Consider the following 21,379-nt stretch of genomic DNA (forward strand, 5'->3'; position numbering starts at 1 on the left):
TGCTAAGGATGGAAAGCCAAGTATAGCCATGGTTAGGTTTGCTTCCTACTCATACAAAGGTGGATAAAGGCTTAGCCAACCCAACTCTAAACATAATGATAGTGACTAATATTTATAAAGTACCGAACATATATTATCTCACTGGATCTTCACTATAACCCTATGAGGTCAGTGCAAGTAATATTATTCCCATTCTATATGTGCAGCCCTGAGGAGGCCCAGAGGCCAATGAGTGGCAAAGCCAGGCTCTGAAACCAGATCTTCCAACTCCAAATATTTCTCTACACTACATACTTCATTGTTCGAACTAAGGCCTGGATGTAAAGTCTTAATATTAAGCCTGTCTTTAGGGAATACATTCAGATCACTCCTAACTCTAAGAAAAATACTCCCAGAAAGCAACAATTCTAGGGAGTTATGCGGAACATAACTCATCATTGTAAGTATGCAGGGTTGTGTCTTCAGACTTAACCAAGAGTACTTACAAAACACTCCTTTGAGCATATCATGAACCAGGTCCCAAAATGTCACCCTACTCTCAAAAAGGGGAACATTACCCCAAAAGAAAACTGGTCATCAACAGAGCCTAGAAATAGAAGTCACAATAGGCTTCCTGTGAGTATCCAACCCAAGGTCTCCAAAAGTATTTATCGGTGAGAGTTGGAAGAAGGATGATGCATTCCCTTCCCCAAGGTGGCGCACCAGACAGAAGCTCCAACCCATGTGCAAAAGGATCTTCAAAAGGCTGAAAAACAGGAACAAAAGAACAACCTCAAAACTACTCACTGCTCTCCGGAGTCAGCTCAGAAAGACAGTCTGAAGGAGGCTCTGGAGAAGGTTAGGAAATAAACTCATATCCCATTGTACAGATACAAGGTAGAGATTCAGGGGGTCAGGCCAGATTCAGGGGACAGGGACTGATGGAGGACCAGGAGTGGGGATCCCCATCCAACTGGTTTTGGCCAAAATATCAAGCAAAGCCTAGAAGCCAAAGCATCTCGCACCTCAAAGGACAGAGAATGGGATTTCCTTGTAATCCCCTCCTAGGCATCACTACCCTCGAGGCAGAAAGGAAGAGCCAGCACCTGGCTGCTCCTAACCTTGACCTAGGGAGGACCAAGAGCCAAGTGTGGATGGACCTGAAGGAAAAGAGGAAAGGGATAAAGATGGGTTGTCTTAAGGGTACATAACTAAGCAATAAAGTCATAGGATTAGAAGAAGAGAGGGCTTGGGGGGGGGCGGGGGGAAGGTTTTTTATTATTATACCAATTCATTTATTTCCATTGTTGTTTTATATTCGCAAAAACCAACCCCCCCTTTGCTCTCTTAATATCCCCAATCCAGTTTTTTTCTAATCCCAAAAGGTGGGTCTCCAGTTTTTGGGATTGGGTCAGTCAACAGAGAATCTGTTTCCCTTAATTATGCATATTTATTACAAAGTGTCTTTTTTTAATCTTGTTTTGTTGTTTGCTTGTTTTTAGTAGGAGGAGGTAGAAACGGAGAAAAAATAATTGTCAATTGAAAAAACTCACAGTTTAAAACATTTTGTTTACCTTCTCCCTTTCTATTTCCTAACCCACCTAGAAAAGCAATATAAATAGAGGTTTTGTCACTAGAGAAAAGGAGAACCTTCCAAAAGGAAACAATCCTCCCATGAGATGCTGTCCATGGTCTCTTAGGGAAGCTTTCCCCATGTCCTTCCTCCTTAACCAAGGAGGGGGATTGGCCAGTGCAGCTGGGCTCACCACAGCCCATTGGCTTCTATCCCAAAACTCAATCAGGCCAAGCTGGAGGCAGTCATGCTTCGCCAAGAGTTACAGCAGACCCGGCAAAAAAAGTTTCAGCTGGAGGAGGAGACATGTGTTTATCAGCTCCACATGAAAAAGCTCAATGGGGAGCTGAAGAAGCTGCAGGATTTCCACCAGCAGAGTGAGGAAGAGGTGAGAATGCCGGGCTGCCTCATGAGAAAAGTACAGTCCTGCCTGGCCCACCTCTTGGGGTAGGAATGGTCTGGCCCTCATGTCCTGTGGGACAAGCCTAGCCAGGCCCAACTTGAGCCAATGCTTGTTCTGCTACTCAGACCGGCTCTGGTTCCCCAAGCTCACCCTCCCCAAGAGGCCCCAAGACTGCCTGGGACCTCAAGCCTTAAGCTTCACCCACCCCTTCCCTCTCACCCTCCCTTGGTCTGTCCACCTCCCTGCTCATGTGGGCTGCTTTGGGGATCCCCATGAGGGCTCAGGTAACCACTGCCCTCTGCCACCCACTGTCAGACACTTTTTGAAAGCATATTTCCTTTATGAACTGGACCTAAGCCTGGCTTGCTTTCCAGGATGTAGGGAGCCTTACCATCAGACTAGGCCGGGAATGTCCCATATCCTGGGCTCACAGGCTCTGCTTCCTCGGCAGGTGGAAGCCCTCATTCGGCTGATAGAAGATAAGAACTATCAGTTGGCCTTCTGGCAAAGGACACATGAGAATGACCTCCACTTCTTGGCAGCCAAAGATGAGCAGCTTGTGGTCTTCAAGGTGGAAATGGCTTCCCTCAAGGAGAACCTACGGGAAGAAGAGAAAAAGGTAAGAGGCAAACCTCCTTGTGCCCTGGCTTCCTAAGCCCTCACTAGCCTGGGGCCTAAGAACAAGGCACAGGAGGTGCAGTAAGAAGTCTCTGCACCGTGAATAGAGGGAGGTTCGGGATGTGCACAGCAGCAGACTGTCCTCTTCTGATTTTCTTGACAGAATGACTTTCTAGAGGATGAAATCTCCGTTTTAAAGGAACGCTATATATCAACAAGGTGTGAGGTACATGAGTCTCCATCCAGCCGCAGGTTTTGTCAGCTCTCATTCCAACCTCACTCTTGACTTCATTTAGACATCATTCCTTCCCAGAGGCCCACACGCACAGGACGAGGGTTGGGATTTATGGTTTGTCTCATACACCAAGGGTCAGGTACTCAACTGAAGCAGCTCCCAAACCTGAAGGAGGGCGGTGCTTAGAAAACAGGCTCCAAGAGGAGTTTAGGGAGGAATGTGCTGGAGAATTTTCTTCTGGGCATGTTAAGAGCCAGCAGCTCTGGCCCTGTCCATCCTCCTCCCAACCATAACTGTTCCTGGTAGAGCTGTGGAGTTTAGTAGAAACAAACTTCAGTAAAGTTCTGCCCTCAGACCAAGGGAATAGGTAACAAAGTTGGTCTCCTCCTTGGGGAAGACCAGACCTTACCCGAGAGTTGGGAGGGAGATGGGCCATACCCCTACCTCTTTCCCACTTTCTGCCTTTCCATTTTTCCTAGGTGGAAGCCCTTAGGAACACCCTGGGGAGTGCACACAAGGACACCTGGAGACTTCACCAGGAGAGCGAAAGGGTCGCATCTGACGTATCTGATGTGCATCACTGGGTGAAGGAACAAAAGTAAGTTTGAAATATGTCAAGAAAGATGATCCTTCAGCTCAGCCTCACTGCCTTGGCATTCCACATGGAGCCCAACACATCCATGAAAACACTGTTTAATCCCTGCCCTTCAGGTCCAGCCCACACTGGGTTTGAGTAGGATTAGACCAGAGTGGTTTGGAGATCCTGTTCTGGAGCATCCAAATGGTATAGAATTGGGCCCAAAGGCAGCTTTTTTGTGACCCACCTAGGAATCCTTATCATTTCATCAAAACTTAATTGATTCTGTCGCAAAAACCCTTGAGTTTTCAAGGTTTTCAAGGGTTAAAGAGCACACAGCTCTTTCTTGCCATGTTGTGGTTACTAATGAGGCTGGGGCCTGTCTCCCCCCAACCCCATATACTACCAAGAACTTAGCCTTCCCAGCCACAAAACTATCAATCTTAACCTCAACAGAATATAGCTATTTTGCTTCAGCCTAAGAGAATGGAGGTAGGGGTAGGGGGATTGGATTAGCTATTACTTTCTCTTGTGAATTTAATTCCAGAGATAACACTGAGAAATCAGGATCCAAGATCCGAGAGCATGTCAAATGCATTACCCAACTGGCTGATGAAAAGGAGTAAGTCCCCCTACTCTATGAAGGCTGAGTCTCTCTGGTATGTATCCTTTCCTTACTCATCGCCCTGAGCGAGGAAAGGGGATCCACAAAGAATTTGGGTAGCTCTTTTCAGCCCAAAGGAGGCACAAGTTTTTTCCCTACGTTTCATGGAAGGAAAGTAGTGTCAGACCCTCAATCAGGGGAATATCACAGGAATGATGTAATCCTGGCCCTGCTACTCCCTGGATGTATCCCTGGATGTGTGGTCTCACACAGATCCCTTCCTTCTTGGGGCCTCTTCCCTTTATCAAGGGAGACTCAGGGATCTCTAAGGTTCCCTTCCAGCTTTCAAATTCCATGAACAGTATCTCTTTCCATCCCTCCCAGACACCATTGTGTTCCATGCTGACCCCTCAATGTTCATATACTACTCTCTTCCTTTCCCACAGCCATCTCCACAACGTGATGGTCCATTTGAAGCATGAAAACAAGAAGCTGAGGAAAGAAATAGATGACAGGCGCCAACAAAATGATCATCTGATGGTAAGGGGTATCCCCCCAGGCGTTAGTCAAAGGGAGATTCAAATAATGCAAAGAAACTACAGGTGCCTCTCTAAAGAAAGATTGTAGTCACATCACTTGATTTGAGATGGATGCCTATGCACAGTGCGGCTCACCAAGAGGTGGTCTGATTACCAAAGAAGCACAGCTAGCCACTGGGGGGAGGAGGGTGGGACGGAGGAAATAAAGGATGCCTCACAGTAGAGAAACAGTAATGGTCTTAGCCACCTAAAAACACACACACACACACACACACACACACAGCCCTCCAGTAGCTCACATCACCTGATCAGGTGCTATATTCTTCTTTGTTAGGTTCATATTTAGAAATATAAACGTAGAAGAGACCCTTAAGCCCAGAGAACCAGCTTAGACCCTGCTGGACAGGGTACAAGATCAGATTTCCACCATCGTGGTTTTTTAATCTTTTTGAGGAAAACATCATGATTCCACAACTGTATTTTTCTACAACCTTTAAAATCTCCATCATTCTTCCCTACCATAGGGCAAACTCAGAGGGAAGAAGCCATTTTTGAAATCTGGCCTCTTGGGCTTTTCAGCTGCCTCAAAATGTGATTTTCTTTCCCCTTGAGACAAAATTGTCATTTTCTGCTTCCTCCTAGGTTCCTCATTACGATGTTACAATTTCTTGCATTGAATATATCTCGTGCCACCGTGTGCAGGAGAGAACTGAGTTTACAGCTTCACAATTTGTCTTTAATTGACTCCCAGCGAAGGCCTGCTACAGCAAGGACCCCGCCTATTTTGCCTCTGTTCCCAAATGCTTTTTGGCTTTGTCCATAGTCAAAAAGGAGCAAGCCTCCAAACCATACTAGTATATATCAGACTAAGATTTGTAATAAATGTTTTTCATACAGAAGAGGTGTCAGTGGGACTCCAGATCCTTCTGCCCATTTCAAGTCACTCCCAAGCCCTGCCCGGATCCTGAGCAGAGGAATGACAGGTTTCTTTCATTTATATTGACACGGGTTTCACCACTCATGAACAACTCCCAGAGCAAACTTCTGGATGTCTTCTTTTTTTTAATTCAATGGGATATCATTCACAAGGAAGGAAAAATCAACTTTTTAGTATCGAAAGACATAAGAATCTTTAAGCCTTGGGAGGGAAAGGGAAAGGGAAAAAAAAGTCCAAAAGATGATGAGGCATATAAGGGATAATAGTGAGTCTAATGCAGATTTTCCAAGTTGAGAGTTGGAAACACGTTAGCTACCTTCCCCTTGGTCCCCATAATCCTTTCCTGCTTTTAACCATATTTTTCTCCTATACAAGTAAAATCCCATTATAATGAAATCCACAGGACATCCAAATTATTTTATTGAAGTGAAAGTGCATTACATTGACTAGAGTGCTAGAAATCACATTCCTAACCTGCAGGACCTAGGGAGAAATAACTATGCCGTGCTTTTCATAGTGAATCACCAAGTAGAAAAATATGTTCTTTGAACAAAGAGAGAGATGTTATATACACACTTGTTCTCACTTCTCAATGCTTCGTTTATGTTTGATTCAAGATGATTTGGGAGTCTTTCTTTGGGAGGGAGAAATGGGGGGGGGGCAGCCACTTGAGGAGGGTAGAGGAGCAAAGAGATGGGAAAAGGAGGTAAATGGGGCATGTAATTACTACTTGATGACCAAAAAGAAGAGAGGACTTGACTTCTTCTTGGCCCACAGTATCAACCCCACACAATGATACGTTCTTTATGGTAACTGTTACATGGGAAGGGACTGAATTATTCGATGTAGTGAATTTGTTATAAGCTAATCAATAAAACTTAAAGTGTGCCAAATGATAAATCATAAAGTCACTTGGGTATATGACATATCCCATTCAGGAAACATCTAGTTTAAAGAATGATATAGCCTACTCCCAGATGATGGTTCACTTATATAATCAATATAATGAAAATACAGTTCAACAAAAAAGATTTGGACAGTCCCATTTTCAGATCCTTATAATGGGTTCGGCAAATACAAAATGTTCCTGGTTGCCCATATGCTGGAAGCAGTCTTAATATTTAGCCCCTTCAGTTATTCTGTCTTCAGGATTCCTCTTACACCTTTTTAACTAGCAGTGAGTTAAACTGCAAAAGAATAAAGCCATTTGTAAACTGTTAAGAGAAATACACAAATCTGAAGACTCAATGCACCAGCTCTGAAAGCACAACCAGTACTGGAAGGCTTAGGCTACAAGAGGGACACTATCCCCAAAATGGACAACTGGAGTTTGGAAAAGAGACCATCAAGTGTTGCCTGCCTACAAATCTACAAGTAGCAAAAATAAAATATAGAGAATAGAGGTAAAGTGGTGAGATTGTCTAAAATTGCACAAACTAAGGCTATAAAATAACATGATTGAAATCTTTGATACTAAATATCATCGTATTGACTGCTATAATTGACCAGAGTTAAAGCACACAATCCCTCCTTTCTAACAGCCAAAAAAAAAACCCTACTTTGCAGAAGTTTATTGGGAAGTCTTGTGCCAAAACAAACTCTCTTAACAACAAATTCATTTTTTTTATAAAGGATATGATTGAAAGGAGGAAACTGAACAATGGGGATCACAGACAACCTAAATCTAAATGAGGCATTTCCTTTGGTTTTTAGGGAGAAAGGTGAGGGGGTCTTTCACTAGGAATTCACTCTTCTCAGTCCACAGAATATGAGACCATATCTTCCACCAGACTCGTGATTCTAGCCCTTCTTATTACTTAGAAGTCCCTTCCTCTGTCCATGAAAGAAAAGTGCCTTTAAAACCCAGTTACTTCATAAAATATTTAAGCGACTTTTGTGCCTTCTCTCATCAACAGCAAGGGTAGGAAAAGAAGCTTCTTACATGAGTGGAACTTGCAAAGTAAACTATATGGCTTGCAAAGTATTTTTTCCCACTTACACATCAAACATAAAATGCCCCAATGGATAACTTTTATTACTTTTTTTTTAAACTAAAAGCATTCCTTGTGTCCACAAACTCAACATTAGGCAGGCACATTCAAGAAAATTCCAAATACATCAACAGCCATCTGCAAGTGAACTACGTGATGTTTCACAAGGGGAATCACTGGCCCAGCAGAATCCTGATGCGTAAAGAGCCATCTCATTTTCATGGCAGCTAGGTGGCACTGAGTCAGAAAGACTCATCTTCCTGAGTTCAAATCTGGCCTCAGACAGTTACTAGCTTCATGACCCTGGGCAAGTCATTTAACCCTGTTTGCCTCAGTTTCCTCATCTGTAAAATGAGCTGGAAAAGGAAATGGTGAACCACTCCAGTATCTTTGCCAAGAAAACCTCCAACAATGGGGTCACAAAGAGTCAGACATGATTGAAACGACTGAATGAAAACTCCATACTAAGACCAAATGATTCAACTTGTGATTTTTCATTTCTGAAAAGGGAAGCATAAGTAAGTCACACCAATAAACAGCTGTCATCAGATGTCAAAGCTGAAATCGACTTCTAAGATCATTCTATCCACCACATTTTACAGATGAGACAACCTAGGAAAGTTAAGTGATTTAGGGTTATAGGAGTGGCAAAGACCAGACTCACACTATATTGTCTCAATATATAACCAGAGGTCTAAATCTCTGATTATCATTCCCACCTAAGGAAGAACAAAAGTGTTTGATTGAGTCCTTCCAGCCATCCCACCAAGAAGGCCAATTTGGGAAGCTACCTCAGGAAAGCAGGCTGGATACCTAAATTCCATTCCAGAATTTGCTCTGAATATCCCATGAATAATTCTAGGTGATGCCCAGTGCTAGCCAGACCTCCAATCCCAATAACAAAATAGGGCTCACAGCTTCAACAAAAAGAACTCCAAGTTTCTGAAATAGAATCTCCAGAGACTTTGCCTCACTGTTATAGCTCAGTTTGGGAATAACAAATATTTATAACAATATAACAAATAATAATGATATAATATTTGTTATATATAGCATGGGAATAGCAAAACCATGACCTTTATTGAACAAGACAAGAGCCAGGAATTCACTCCCAGTATAAAATTCATTAAGTAAAACATCAGACAAAAACTCTGTCTTAGGGGCATCTACTAAGAGGGTTGAAGTCAAGCAGCTGAAATGACTGCACACAAAAGGTAACATCTCAGCAAGTCTAAGAGACTCTTTAATTGGGGGGCAGGGGAAACCAGTCTGAGGCCTTCCCCCTTCTCCCGGAAATCAATAAAGTGGAACTTAGCCAAAGAGTCAGACTGCCATGACTGGGAGTGATGGAGCTGACGGAGCGAAGGATTTGCTAAAGCAGTCATTCTTCTGACGGATGTTTCTTCTGGCTCATCGAGGACATGTTCACAGCCCGTTAATGACTGCACAGTCGCCACTGCTTTGTCGTGGTCAACTATTCCTAAAACAAAGCTGGCTAATCCTAGCTCCTGGGTCCTTCCAGTGTGGGGAACTATCCAGCAAGCTCCACAGGAGAAGGAAAGATGCTTTCTGGGAGAAAAGAAAGGAAGCCAAGACTACCAAGGAATTTGTGGAGAAATAAAAAGAAAAGAAGTAGAGCAACCCAACCTGACTTTAAAGTGAAGCCCTAGGGCAGAATAGGACAAAGGAATAGCCAGAAACACAGTAAAGTTTTAGAAACAATAAAATTATTTCCAAATTCCTGGATTGTAAACAAGTTACAATTCCCTCCAGATCCATTTTGCTGCTTTACACAAAGATTAAAAAACAAGACACAGACAAAGCAAAGATACATTTATACACCAAGCATCACAGCATTCCCCCGTTCTCAGACAAGATGGGTTCTGGCCCCTCCTGGTCACTCTGGCAGTACGAAAAGGAAACCCAGAAACGCAGGGTTCCTCAGCCCTGAAGGAATCACCCTGTCAACAAGCCAGAGGAAAAAGGTCGATGAAAGTGTCGCTAAGTCACCAAAAGACAACCATGCTTTCTGATCTTGGGTCTCAGCAAGAAACATCAGTCAATACAAGTCTCATTCACAGCCACCAACGGCCCACGAGGAAGCTCCGCACTGGTTCCTGGGTACTATGGGCCTCCCATGATCCAACGCTGGCTTAGAGTCCAAAGCGGGCCGGGGTCCGGCGAGGGCCGGCAGGCTCCCCTTGCTCCTTCCGCCCAGGAGTGTAGATCTTAACAGATCTAGGAGACGGAAGGCAGAGTTTGCCAGCAAACTGATGACATTTCACTCCAACCCAAGAAATCCAGAGAAGCCTTAGATTGTTGTACTCTAACCTGTACTTGGGATACTCTAAGGAATAAAATGTCTGTGATGTATTTCCCTATTATTCTTTGGGATTGTTTTTGGTTAGGAATATGGATTTAGGTTGACAGCTATATGGCATCTCAGAAGTTATCTAACCCCACCTGTTCATTTTACAAATGAGGAAACAGGGCTAAAGAAAAGGTGTGTCATACTAAAATTAGAAATCTCTGCCTCTCTAAAACAAAAGAAATAATTAGGAATGTGGGAAACCCACTGCCTCCTTGGAAATCAAGCAATTCCAAGACAGTTCCCTGTCTTATTGAGGGGCCTCCCATTATAGAAGAACAGGCACCCTTTGGAAAGCTTTCCTTTACTTTCCTTTTCCAAAACCTCAGAGGTAGAAGGGATGTCTACAGCTTACCCTGACCAAGAACTCCCTATGAGAGAGCCGGCAAGTAGTCACCTCACCTCACCTCACCTCTTCTGGAAAACTTCAAGTGAGAGGAAGACCACTGCCCTTGAGACAGCTAAGGCTGCTGCTACCTTTCTGTGACTTCTACGCAGTACCAAGCTTAATGCATCTTATAGAAACATGGCAGCCCTTAAAATCCTGGAAGTCAACTCTCCTACCCTGCCTTATACCTTCTCCTCTCCTCCAGGCTAATTATCCTCAGTGCCTTCCAATGATCCTTGGATGGCACAATCTCCAGCTCCTTTACTATCACAGTCACCATTAATCAAAGAGTACAAATCAAGAGAAACAGGACCTGCTGAGTACAACTAACCAGAAATGGGAAGAACTACGTAGTAACAGAAGCTGCTTCATGAGATTCGGGTGACACTCTTTAAAATACTTTCTTGTCCTAAGGATGGTGGGAAGCCATCAGACTCTCCCAAAGCACAAACAGGACCATGACTATGTTCCTTCTGGCATTTGGAAATAAGCATCTGTGAACCAAACTCACAAATGCCAAACTTGTTCACCATTTAAAAAAGCTTCCTAAATCATAAATTCCTCAAGGACTAGAAGAATATATGCATTACTCTGGAAATTCCTATAGAACCAAAAAATATTAACTACAGGAGATAAAAACTTAGAGGCAGAGGCAACTAAGCAGAGCTATAGAGTGCTGGGCCTGGAATCAGAAGACCTGAGCTCAAATGCGGCCTTGGACGCTAGATGTGTGATCCTTGGTAAGTCACTTCACTCCTACCTGCCTCAATTTCCTCAAGGTTAAAAGCAGGATAACACCAACACCTGCCTCCCAGGGGTGTTGTGAAAACCAAATGAGATGATGCTTATAAAATACTTAGCACAGTGCCTGCTCCACAACAGGTTCTTTTAAATGCCTCTCCCCATTCCTTTAATAGAATCTGGACCAATCAGGGTATCATCTGCGCTTTGCATATTTGACCTCAAATCTTCCTGACACCTGAATTCATTGTGACCAAGTCTTCCCCTTATTTTCAGACACATTAACTTATAAAATAAAAATTTTGCTCCAATGAAAAACGATGCACTCCCTGGGAATTTCTCCAAAGGGACAAAAGTGCAACTGGAGCATTCTAGTCTTTCTGGTTCTGTCTGATGGGACAAAGCCTTCCGTTGATAAACTAATCCCAAGTCATTCCTAGAAGCCCACTTTCTTCTTGGTGAAAGACCCTGGCTTATGATTCCTAAACTGGGGAAAGCAGACATGTGCTTAGTACCACCTTTCACTAGTATTATGATTTGAAGGCACTTTTCATCTAAGTCCAGACTGGCAGATTTGGCAAATCTGGTCCACTGTATGCCACCCTGAGGCAGATAATACACGTCTTCTTAATGTGCCTGGACAAACATGGCAAAGACTAGACATCGCCCACGGGACTTGGATACAAAAGGCCTCCAAGACACAAAGGCCAGCTCTGGGAAGTTGTGCTTTTTATTGCAATGAATCACCTCCCTCCCTCCATGTTTAATAAGAACTCCTCCCACCCTCTACATGACCACTGACCCAGCCTCCCTTCTACTACATCCTATTCCCTGTGAAGAAGAAATCAGGCAGTCATCTGGGTCCCATGTCCATGTTATACAGGGACTTCCGATACAGTCCACAAGAAGAGAACAGGAGAAGGAGAACAGCCATGAGCCCCCACAAAGCATTGGCTCAGAATCCTGAGCTCACCTCACACTGCCCAGGGGCTTGCGCTTCTCCTGCTCCTGCCGCCTCGCTCGCAGCTGCTCTTCAGCCAATGCCATCTCCTCTTCCATAGCAGATGGTTTCTCTTTGGCCCGGCGGCGGTTCTCCTACAGAGGAAGAAGAGAGAGGGGCTGATCCGAATGAAAATCAAATATATCTTAATACAGCCTGGCCAACTTGCCACTGTGGGTCACTTCATCATAGAAGCCAAGGCCAAGTCAATTCTCAGAAGCAGGGGCATGGTTCCTTCCACTAATGATACTTTACTCTCTGTCTCTGTTTCTATCTCTCTTCTCCCCTAAGTTTTCTTCATTCTGTGAGGCTGCTACTTTTTTCCCCTAAATCAGAGCTGGAGTCTTCAGCCCTGACTCAGACTCTGCTGAGTGTTCTATCCTTCAAGTCAACAGAAGTCTGTTCACTGGGTGCTCATCATCACCCTGGACGCTATTTACATCCTCCCTACAGAGGATATAAAAAAAGACTTGATCATTGACCTTGAGATGCTCCTTTATCATACTGGAGAGATAAGACACAAGAAATAGAACCAAACTACCAAGTGTTCAATTTGGATACAGCCTAAGTGCTTGGAGTAATTCAGAAAAAGGACAGATCAATGTAGGCTGATTTCGTCAGAAAAAGGTCCCTAGAGAAAAATGACTTCATCTGGTCCTGAAGGATGGACAAGCATGTTGGTTGATAGAAAGAAGAAAGGAGAAGACTTTCTAGGCAAGGAGAGTAGCATAAACAAAAGCACAAAGCCAAGAATAAACACATGGAAGGACAGGAAGGAGCAGCCTGCCTGGAGTCAAAGTTCATGATGAAGAGAAAGTAAGGTTGGATACATAAAGGAGGAACAGATTATGGAAGCCCTTGAATAGCAGGCTGAGGAGTTTGGACTTAATCATCTAAGCAACAGGAAATAGTCACAGGTTCTTGAAAAGACTTTCTCCTGATGAGAAAAGGTACAGCCACTTACCTGGCGTGACTTGCCTGCATGTTTAATGCTATAAAACATGGGGCCCAACTCTGCTAGCCACTCTCCATCCACAGCAGTCACACATTGCATATACTCCTATGGAGAAACATAGAAGTCAATGTGAATAGTGAGACAGAAGCAGTTCAAGTCAGGACCCAATGACCCTTAGTCAGCCTATGGTTCAGCTATTTCCTCTCAGAGTAAACATCATCAATTCTAGAAAGCATCTGAGGGAGACCAAAGCATGTGGGCAAAAGTACCAGATATCATTATATTTCTACATTCCTTCCTAACTTATCCTAACTTCTTCCCTCTGAGAACCACTGTCTTCACCCCAAGATCACAAAAAAAGAAAAGGCCAAGGCACAAAGAAGATTCTACATTCCTTAAAAAAGAAATGAGGTCAAGATCTGCTGCCCCTGGGAACAACAGTTACTAACAAATGTGTACAAAGCATATCCTAGCACATTCCCTCAAAATTCCCAATTGCCAGGCAAATTCAGCAAGCTTTCCCATTCAACTGAAGCCACAATACCCCTAAGCTAAAATTCTCTATCTGGAAAAGATAATGAAAGATTTCATGCTCAACGAGGCGGCCAGGTAGCACAGCGAGTAAGAGCACCGGCTCCAGTGTTGAGAAGATCTGGAGATCGAATCCTGGGCTCAGACACTTAGCACCCACCCAGAAACACCTGGCCGCGTAACCTTGAGCAAGTTACTTAACCCCAATTGCTTAGGGGCGGCCAGGTGGCTCAGCGAGTAAGAGTACCGGCTCCAGTGTCGGGATGACCTGGATCAAATCCGAGCTCAGATACTCAGCACCACACCCAGAAATAACTGGCTGTGTAACCTTGAGCAAGTTACTTAACCCCGATTGCTTTTAAAAAAAAAAAAAAAGATTTCATACTCAACCCAGAAAGCTGGGATCACAAGAGGGCAGGCTTACCTTAGTAGTCATGACTAATTCATGATAGACAATGTAGTCCGGGGTGTACCCCATTCCAAAGAGAGAGCTGGTAGGGTGCAAATGGAAAGGCATCCCCGTCCGGATATTCACATATTCCCCAATTCCCTAGGGAAGACAGTCATCAGGTAGATGCCTTAGGAAGCCTCCCTACACTGATGTGGTTATCCCCTCCCCCAAAAAGCACGTCCACATCACAGAGCCACATCGGAAAGGGGCAAACTGGGAGAAGGAAGAAACCTCCTCCTCATCTCAATGTCCAACAAGGAGCAACACATGAATCCCACGTCAGGGGACATTACTGTTGTCCCCTTCTCTGCTCCAAGCTTACCTTCAGCTTGGCTGCCTGGTGGAAATAGGCAGCACAGACACACTTTCTTACAATGTCCCAGTCTGTGCCACAGGAAGCCAAGCTCATTCGCTGCTGCACCATGATGTCCTTCAGCTGGGCCCGCACCTCTCGAACCTAGAGGGAGACACAATGTGAGCAGAACGTGCCATACTCAGAACTGCCAGGGTAGAAGAGAGCTCAGAGTCCATTTAGCCTAGTGCCTACCAAAATATAACGCCCACGTGTAACACCCCCAACAAGAAGTGACCCAGCTTCTGCTGGAAGGTCTCTAGTGACATGCAGCCCACCGCCAACAGAGGAAGCCCATTCCATTTCCACAGAGTTCTAATTATTAACAAGTCGGCCCCTATGCTAGGCTACAACTGGCTTCCCTCTAACCTTCACCCACTGGGCCGGGTTCTGCCTCCCAGGGCCAAGCAGAGTAAGTCTGCACTCTGTCTGAACAAGAAAGAAGAGCCACAAGAACGATCCAAACCAACGACTCTAACGCTAGGACAGAGCCAACAACAGAAAAGGCAACTGAGCTCTGACTCAATGCAACAATCAAGCTTAGCCCCAGCAAAAAGAGTAAACCCCCTGCCCTCCTGTTGGGAGAGGGTGGGGAGCACGGGTAAAGAATGTTACGGGAACTGCCCCATGTGCTTGCTGCATCAACTGGTTTGGCTTAACTGGCATTTTGGTACAAAGACTGGGGGGAGGCGGTGAGGGTGGGGCAGAAGGCAGGAGTCATACGTTGTCACTTTGTGAAATGATTATGGTGTAAGAAACACACGGTGTTAAACTCCTTTAAGTCTGTCCCCTCCTCCAAATGATAAGCTCTCAAATATCTGAAGACATAATTCCAATCCCGAGTTCCCTCCCCTCCCTGATTCGTTGAGACCACTCTTTCATAACAGGGTTGTACCATGATGACAATTCTATGAAGCACACAAAGAGTTAACGTCCCTGATGCCTTTGGTGGAAGTGACCTCTCCTCTCCCATGTCAAATGTTCCTATTGTTTTCTGTCCGATCTCTCCTCTCTCCTCACCCAACTCACCCCTGTTATTCATCTGTGCTTGTGTGTTCTAGCCCTGCCCTGTAGTGTAAGGTCGCTGAGAGCAGGGCCTGTCATGTTTTATCTGTTTCTTCAATGCCTGGATTTAACTCTGCTGACCAGAGCCTCTCACCTCACCCCGGGCCCAGCCTCCTCACCTTCCTCGTGGCCTTGGCATGGATGAAGTGTTCGTTACACCACAGCGTGGAGTAATTATTGTTCTTCCACTGCAGGTACACATTCAAGTAGGTCAAATGATCGCTCTCAGGGACAGCAAATTTCTCCCGGATTTGATCACTCTCCTCTTCTCGGCCCTGGGGAGAAAAGTCAGTCAGAAACCTTCAAAACTAGTGGAAGTCCAGGCAGATTGCAACCTAACCCTTCTGAGTATCAGTAGCTCCTCCGCTCCCCCCAGTCATTTACAAGATACTGTAACTGCTGTTATCTATACAGAAAATTTCTAAAAGATGTCCTGCTGAGCTATTCCTTTTGTTTTGTAGAAGCGGAGAGAGAGACTGCTAAAACAACTCTTATTCTAGTGTTTGCCAATTCAGTGGTCTCTAGAAGTGAAATGTAAGAGATAACTTTCCTACCTTAGGGCTATAGAATATGGCTGGGACTGAGAGCATGGAGACAATCAGCAGAATCTCAGAGCTACAACCCATGTCACAGGAGACAATCAGCATCTTAGACAGGGCTGGATCCAAGGGAAACTCTACCATCAGTCGCCCAGTGGATGTAAGACCACCTAAGAAAAGACAGTCCAGATATCAAGGTGACAGAGATGCTAGGACAAAGAAAAAAGAGAATGGAAAACTATTCCTAGGGCTTAAATGCCTTTTTAGGTTCCAAATGCTGTGTCACCTGTGTTATCCATGGCCCCCAGGATCCAGAGCTGGTACATGGAGTTCAACATGTTTTCTTCTGGGGGTGGGTCCATAAAGTGGAACTGAAGCAAGTTCTGCACCCCTAAAGATTTGAGCAGCAGCACGACATTGGCCAGATTAGTTCTCTGAATTTCAGGTACTGTTGTGGTCAGGAGCTCATTTTTATATGCACTCTGGGTGTAGAGTCTGAGAAGAAATGAGGTGGAAAGTGAAAATGTTGCTGTCGCCATCGTGGAACCCACCTGTATTCATCTTTCATTTCTCTCCCATGTATTTTAGTTTAACTTCGGAATAATTTCACACTACTTCGGAATAACTGTTAGTACAAATTTCTCCCATCCCAAAACCTTTAAAAGAACTACATGCCAGACACAGAGAAATTACAACTGAATCCACAAGATGACAGAAAACCCACAAGTTTAAAAAAAACTTATAAATGAATACCAGAGAACTCAAACATTCAGAGGTCCTATTTACCACCCCTGTCCACAGACAATTCCAAATGTCCACTACAGCAAGCAGAAACAAGTTGGAAGGCTCATGACTCAGGGTCCAACCATAAGGATCCTCCATGCCAATTACTGCTCAAATACCTCTGCCCCACATAAGGGGACAGGTGCTAATTCTACCAAGCTACATGAAAGGACAGTATTGGCAAAGGGGAAAAGCCAGAAGGCACATATAAAGCTGAGAGCAAGAGAGAGAAAAACAAACGCTGGGCATGAAGGAAAGGAAACTAGAAACTGTCCTGGCCAACCCCCATCCTCCCACCCACTCCACCCCACCCCACCCCTGCACCAGCCCCTAGCTGCTGCAGCCTACAAGGTCTTAGAAGTAGGAAGGGGGAGAAGTCAAATAGTGAAGATTGGCAAATTTTTCTGAGTAACAAAGAATACAGAGTAAATAATTTTGAGTAACAAAGATGACAAGGGACGAAAAGCCTAAATAAGAACCTAGCTCACAAGCAGCTAAAGCAATAGAGATGATCAACCAAACAGAAAGGAAGAAATCATCAAAGAGAAACAAAACCCCTGAGAGAGAGAAAAAAATTCCAAGAAGTGGCTTTTCTCGTTTTATTATATATTCTAAATTCACAGAAATTTATGATGAAAACTCCAATGAAAGAGCTAGATGTATAGGATCAAGTTTTGAACTAATTAGTTCGATAACAATGCAAGCAGCTACCAACTATAACCCAGACTTCCTGTCCATCTAGTAAATACCTAATGTAGCATGGCTGCCCGCTGTACAACGAACCATCTGAGGACTGCCTCTTCCACTACAAGACAAAGGACCTTCAGAGCTGGTGGAGCTGTCTTTACCGTCAGCCTCTCAGCCCAGAGGACAAGCTATAACCCACAAATCCTTCTTTTCTAACCCCAATACAATTTCTATCACATCAGGCCAGGGCAAAACAGAAATAAGGAAAATCAAATGTGCAATCCCCAGGCATCCCAGCAGCATGACTCAGCACACCTGCAACCCTGCTCCTACCTGAAGCACTGACCTGGGCCCGTCCTCCCCGCTCTCCCAGATCGCTGGTTAGCATTGGCCTGGCTAATGGGGTAGATCTGCAGAGCATCCATCCCAATCCTGGGGTTGAAGACCTAAGAAATAAGGTAGAAAAGAACTCATTAAAGACTTTACAAGAAAAGAGAAGCAGTACCCAATGAGGGCAAGACATCACAAAGGCAGAAATAGCCTCAGCAAGGGGGTGAGGCACAAAACTCTGATGTAAGCATCATGCCAGAAAAGCCCATAATTCAATGCCCAGAGTCAAAAGTGTTCACACTCTGTCCTACAAACAGGGAGAGTAAAATCAGTATGCACAGCCTGGGGCAAAGGAAGTTGTTATACATCCCAGAGTAGGAGGCATAAACCCCGTATATTCTCCAAAGCCAAGAAACTCCAAACCCCAAAATGGATTTCTACAGCCCAAACATCATGGCATCTGGGAAAGCACAGAGGGCTCACCTCTCACCTTTAGTTTGCAGTAGCCAGAATCAATAACAAACATGATGCCATCAACCGTCAGTGAAGTCTCAGTAATCAATAGTGGTGGCAACGATACATTTCCTGACACCATCTGGAGCCTATGACACGGGAGGGAAGGAAAGTGATTGGTCCCTCAGATGGAAAGAAAAACCACAAGGCGAGAAAGTTTCTTCCCTACCTACCAAGCAATAATATAGTCCCTACCCACTCAACAAGCAACAACACAGTTCCCTGGGAAACATCAGGGGAAACAATAACTGAGACCTTTATTTAACTCCCCTCGCTATGGGAGGAAGGAAAAGAGGCACCAGGCCCCAAAGAGATTCTGGTCAAGATACCTTTTGGAAGATCTTGGCCTGGAGGTCAGAGGGCAGCTGGGAGTAGATGGGAAGCACAGCCAGGGCAGGAGCATTCTCCAGTTCCTCCAGATGTTCCACGATCTGGTCCGAGGTGACCTAAGGACAAAAAAGGCCTGGGCTGTAAGGCAGGCTGGGCAGCAAAAACTCAAGGGCTGCTGCAGATGCCAGGCCAGAGCAGGCGGCCTCACCTCAATGTCCTCTTGTCCCGGCATGAAGATGAGGATGTCCCCTGGAGCCCCAGAAAGGTGCACCTGCAAGGACTGTTTCACTGCAGCCTCCATGTAATCCTCCTGAGGGGTCTGAAACACAAAGCATCTCTGGTCTTCCCAGACTCCTCCACAGCCGAACCTCCCTGCCCCACCCTGCTATTCCCTGCACACAACACTCTACCTTCCATGCTGAGGCTCTGCTGGAATGCCCTGCCCCCTCCCCAGATGACCTAGGTGATCTCTGATGTCCTTTTCGTCCCACCTCTGCCTCCTGCCTGAGAAGCTGGCTTCCTTTAAGTCCCAACTGTAATCTCCTCTCCTGCAGGCAGCTTTTCCCAGCCCACCTTCTGTCTTTAAATTATCTCATATTTATCCTCTATACAGCTTGGCTGTCCATAGTTGTCTGCTTTTGGTCTCTCTCATTAGACTATAAGCTCCTCAAGGGCAGGGACTGTCTTCTGCCTCTTTTTGTAACCCAACACTTAACACTCGAAAGCCACAGCTAAATGCCACTGTCTCCAGAGAGCAGCCTCAACCTGAGTTATCCATAAAGATTCCCCAGTCACCCACAGACCCATACACTTCTCCCCTCTGGTAAACCTTCCCTGTTGACATCCTCTTCAGCAAGGTACTGAGGTCCAAGTTGTTTCTGTTAGCCAGAGTGCTGAAGGAGAGAAAATTGGGGATAATGGGATGGGTGAAGGGAAGGTTTACCAGAGGGGAGAAGTGTATGGGTCTGTGGGTGACTGGGGAATCTTTATGGATAACTCAGGTTGAGGCTGCTCTCTGGAGACAGTGGCATTTAGCTGTGGCTTTCGAGTGTTAAGTGTTGGGTTACAAAAAGAGGCAGAAGACAGTCCCTGCCCTTGAGGAGCTTATAGTCTAATGAGAGAGACCAAAAGCAGACAACTATGGACAGCCAAGCTGTATAGAGGATAAATATGAGATAATTTAAAGACAGAAGGTGGGCTGGGAAAAGCTGCCTGCAGGAGAGGAGATTACAGTTGGGACTTAAAGGAAGCCAGCTTCTCAGGCAGGAGGCAGAGGTGGGACGAAAAGGACATCAGAGATCACCTAGGTCATCTGGGGAGGGGGCAGGGCATTCCAGCAGAGCCTCAGCATGGAAGGTAGAGTGTTGTGTGCAGGGAATAGCAGGGTGGGGCAGGGAGGTTCGGCTGTGGAGGAGTCTGGGAAGACCAGAGATGCTTTGTGTTTCAGACCCCTCAGGAGGATTACATGGAGGCTGCAGTGAAACAGTCCTTGCAGGTGCACCTTTCTGGGGCTCCAGGGGACATCCTCATCTTCATGCCGGGACAAGAGGACATTGAGGTGAGGCCGCCTGCTCTGGCCTGGCATCTGCAGCAGCCCTTGAGTTTTTGCTGCCCAGCCTGCCTTACAGCCCAGGCCTTTTTTGTCCTTAGGTCACCTCGGACCAGATCGTGGAACATCTGGAGGAACTGGAGAATGCTCCTGCCCTGGCTGTGCTTCCCATCTACTCCCAGCTGCCCTCTGACCTCCAGGCCAAGATCTTCCAAAAGGTATCTTGACCAGAATCTCTTTGGGGCCTGGTGCCTCTTTTCCTTCCTCCCATAGCGAGGGGAGTTAAATAAAGGTCTCAGTTATTGTTTCCCCTGATGTTTCCCAGGGAACTGTGTTGTTGCTTGTTGAGTGGGTAGGGACTATATTATTGCTTGGTAGGTAGGCAAGAAACTTTCTCGCCTTGTGGTTTTTCTTTCCATCTGAGGGACCAATCACTTTCCTTCCCTCCCGTGTCATAGGCTCCAGATGGTGTCAGGAAATGTATCGTTGCCACCACTATTGATTACTGAGACTTCACTGACGGTTGATGGCATCATGTTTGTTATTGATTCTGGCTACTGCAAACTAAAGGTGAGAGGTGAGCCCTCTGTGCTTTCCCAGATGCCATGATGTTTGGGCTGTAGAAATCCATTTTGGGGTTTGGAGTTTCTTGGCTTTGGAGAATATACGGGGTTTATGCCTCCTACTCTGGGATGTATAACAACTTCCTTTGCCCCAGGCTGTGCATACTGATTTTACTCTCCCTGTTTGTAGGACAGAGTGTGAACACTTTTGACTCTGGGCATTGAATTATGGGCTTTTCTGGCATGATGCTTACATCAGAGTTTTGTGCCTCACCCCCTTGCTGAGGCTATTTCTGCCTTTGTGATGTCTTGCCCTCATTGGGTACTGCTTCTCTTTTCTTGTAAAGTCTTTAATGAGTTCTTTTCTACCTTATTTCTTAGGTCTTCAACCCCAGGATTGGGATGGATGCTCTGCAGATCTACCCCATTAGCCAGGCCAATGCTAACCAGCGATCTGGGAGAGCGGGGAGGACGGGCCCAGGTCAGTGCTTCAGGTAGGAGCAGGGTTGCAGGTGTGCTGAGTCATGCTGCTGGGATGCCTGGGGATTGCACATTTGATTTTCCTTATTTCTGTTTTGCCCTGGCCTGATGTGATAGAAATTGTATTGGGGTTAGAAAAGAAGGATTTGTGGGTTATAGCTTGTCCTCTGGGCTGCTGGGGGATCTGGGGTCAGGAAGAGTTGGGCCATGATTGAAAAATGACTAACAACACTGGGAGGGAGGGCAGAAAGTCTCTCCACCTCTCTGAAACTCTTTTCCCTATCTATGTTTAATGGTT

General features: G+C 45.4%; 3 protein-coding genes across 7 annotated transcripts; 2 read left to right on the top strand and 1 right to left on the bottom strand.

The window, feature by feature from the left end:
- Nucleotides 1–595: 595 nt before the first annotated feature.
- LOC138148749 (polyamine-modulated factor 1-binding protein 1-like) lies at nucleotides 596–5,427 on the top strand. 4 transcript variants are annotated; one of them, XR_011165143.1, is made up of 8 exons: nucleotides 596–837; nucleotides 1,782–1,940; nucleotides 2,407–2,574; nucleotides 2,737–2,799; nucleotides 3,288–3,406; nucleotides 3,933–4,044; nucleotides 4,436–4,529; nucleotides 5,171–5,215. XR_011165143.1 is itself a non-coding variant. In XM_069071562.1 (8 exons), the coding sequence occupies exons 2-8, from the start codon at nucleotides 1,800–1,802 to the stop codon at nucleotides 5,270–5,272; spliced, it is 762 nt and encodes a 253-aa protein (XP_068927663.1). In that variant the 5' UTR covers nucleotides 596–837; nucleotides 1,782–1,799; the 3' UTR covers nucleotides 5,273–5,427. The 4 variants fall into 4 exon arrangements, 3 of the variants coding, with proteins under 3 accessions (XP_068927663.1, XP_068927666.1, XP_068927665.1); XM_069071562.1 differs by having other exon boundaries at nucleotides 3,933–4,007; nucleotides 5,171–5,427; XM_069071565.1 differs by lacking the exon at nucleotides 3,933–4,044 and having other exon boundaries at nucleotides 5,171–5,427.
- A 436-nt stretch (nucleotides 5,428–5,863) lies between these two features.
- Nucleotides 5,864–19,115, bottom strand: LOC138148751 (pre-mRNA-splicing factor ATP-dependent RNA helicase PRP16-like). Its single transcript, XM_069071568.1, is given in 14 exon segments — nucleotides 5,864–9,694; nucleotides 11,927–12,048; nucleotides 12,918–13,013; nucleotides 13,864–13,989; nucleotides 14,213–14,347; nucleotides 15,427–15,582; nucleotides 15,862–16,016; nucleotides 16,133–16,341; nucleotides 17,650–17,762; nucleotides 18,137–18,205; nucleotides 18,207–18,248; nucleotides 18,489–18,605; nucleotides 18,698–18,874; nucleotides 19,101–19,115. Coding segments are annotated over 14 exon segments (1,617 nt in total). The 3' UTR covers nucleotides 5,864–9,609.
- Nucleotides 19,116–19,288: 173 nt separating this feature from the next.
- On the top strand, nucleotides 19,289–21,115 carry LOC138148750 (pre-mRNA-splicing factor ATP-dependent RNA helicase PRP16-like). 2 transcript variants are annotated; one of them, XM_069071567.1, is made up of 5 exons: nucleotides 19,289–19,346; nucleotides 19,937–20,047; nucleotides 20,140–20,256; nucleotides 20,497–20,615; nucleotides 20,983–21,113. In XM_069071567.1, exons 2-4 carry the CDS (start codon nucleotides 19,955–19,957, stop codon nucleotides 20,545–20,547), a joined length of 261 nt encoding a protein of 86 aa, XP_068927668.1. In that variant the 5' UTR covers nucleotides 19,289–19,346; nucleotides 19,937–19,954; the 3' UTR covers nucleotides 20,548–20,615; nucleotides 20,983–21,113. The 2 variants fall into 2 exon arrangements, with proteins under 2 accessions (XP_068927668.1, XP_068927667.1); XM_069071566.1 differs by having other exon boundaries at nucleotides 19,290–19,346; nucleotides 20,497–20,608; nucleotides 20,983–21,115.
- Nucleotides 21,116–21,379: the final 264 nt, after the last annotated feature.

Source organism: Petaurus breviceps, unplaced genomic scaffold (genome assembly GCF_028583685.1).
Source record: "Petaurus breviceps papuanus isolate PSGF00001 unplaced genomic scaffold, PetGlider_PUasm1.0 90830, whole genome shotgun sequence".
Lineage (NCBI taxonomy): Eukaryota > Metazoa > Chordata > Mammalia > Diprotodontia > Petauridae > Petaurus > Petaurus breviceps.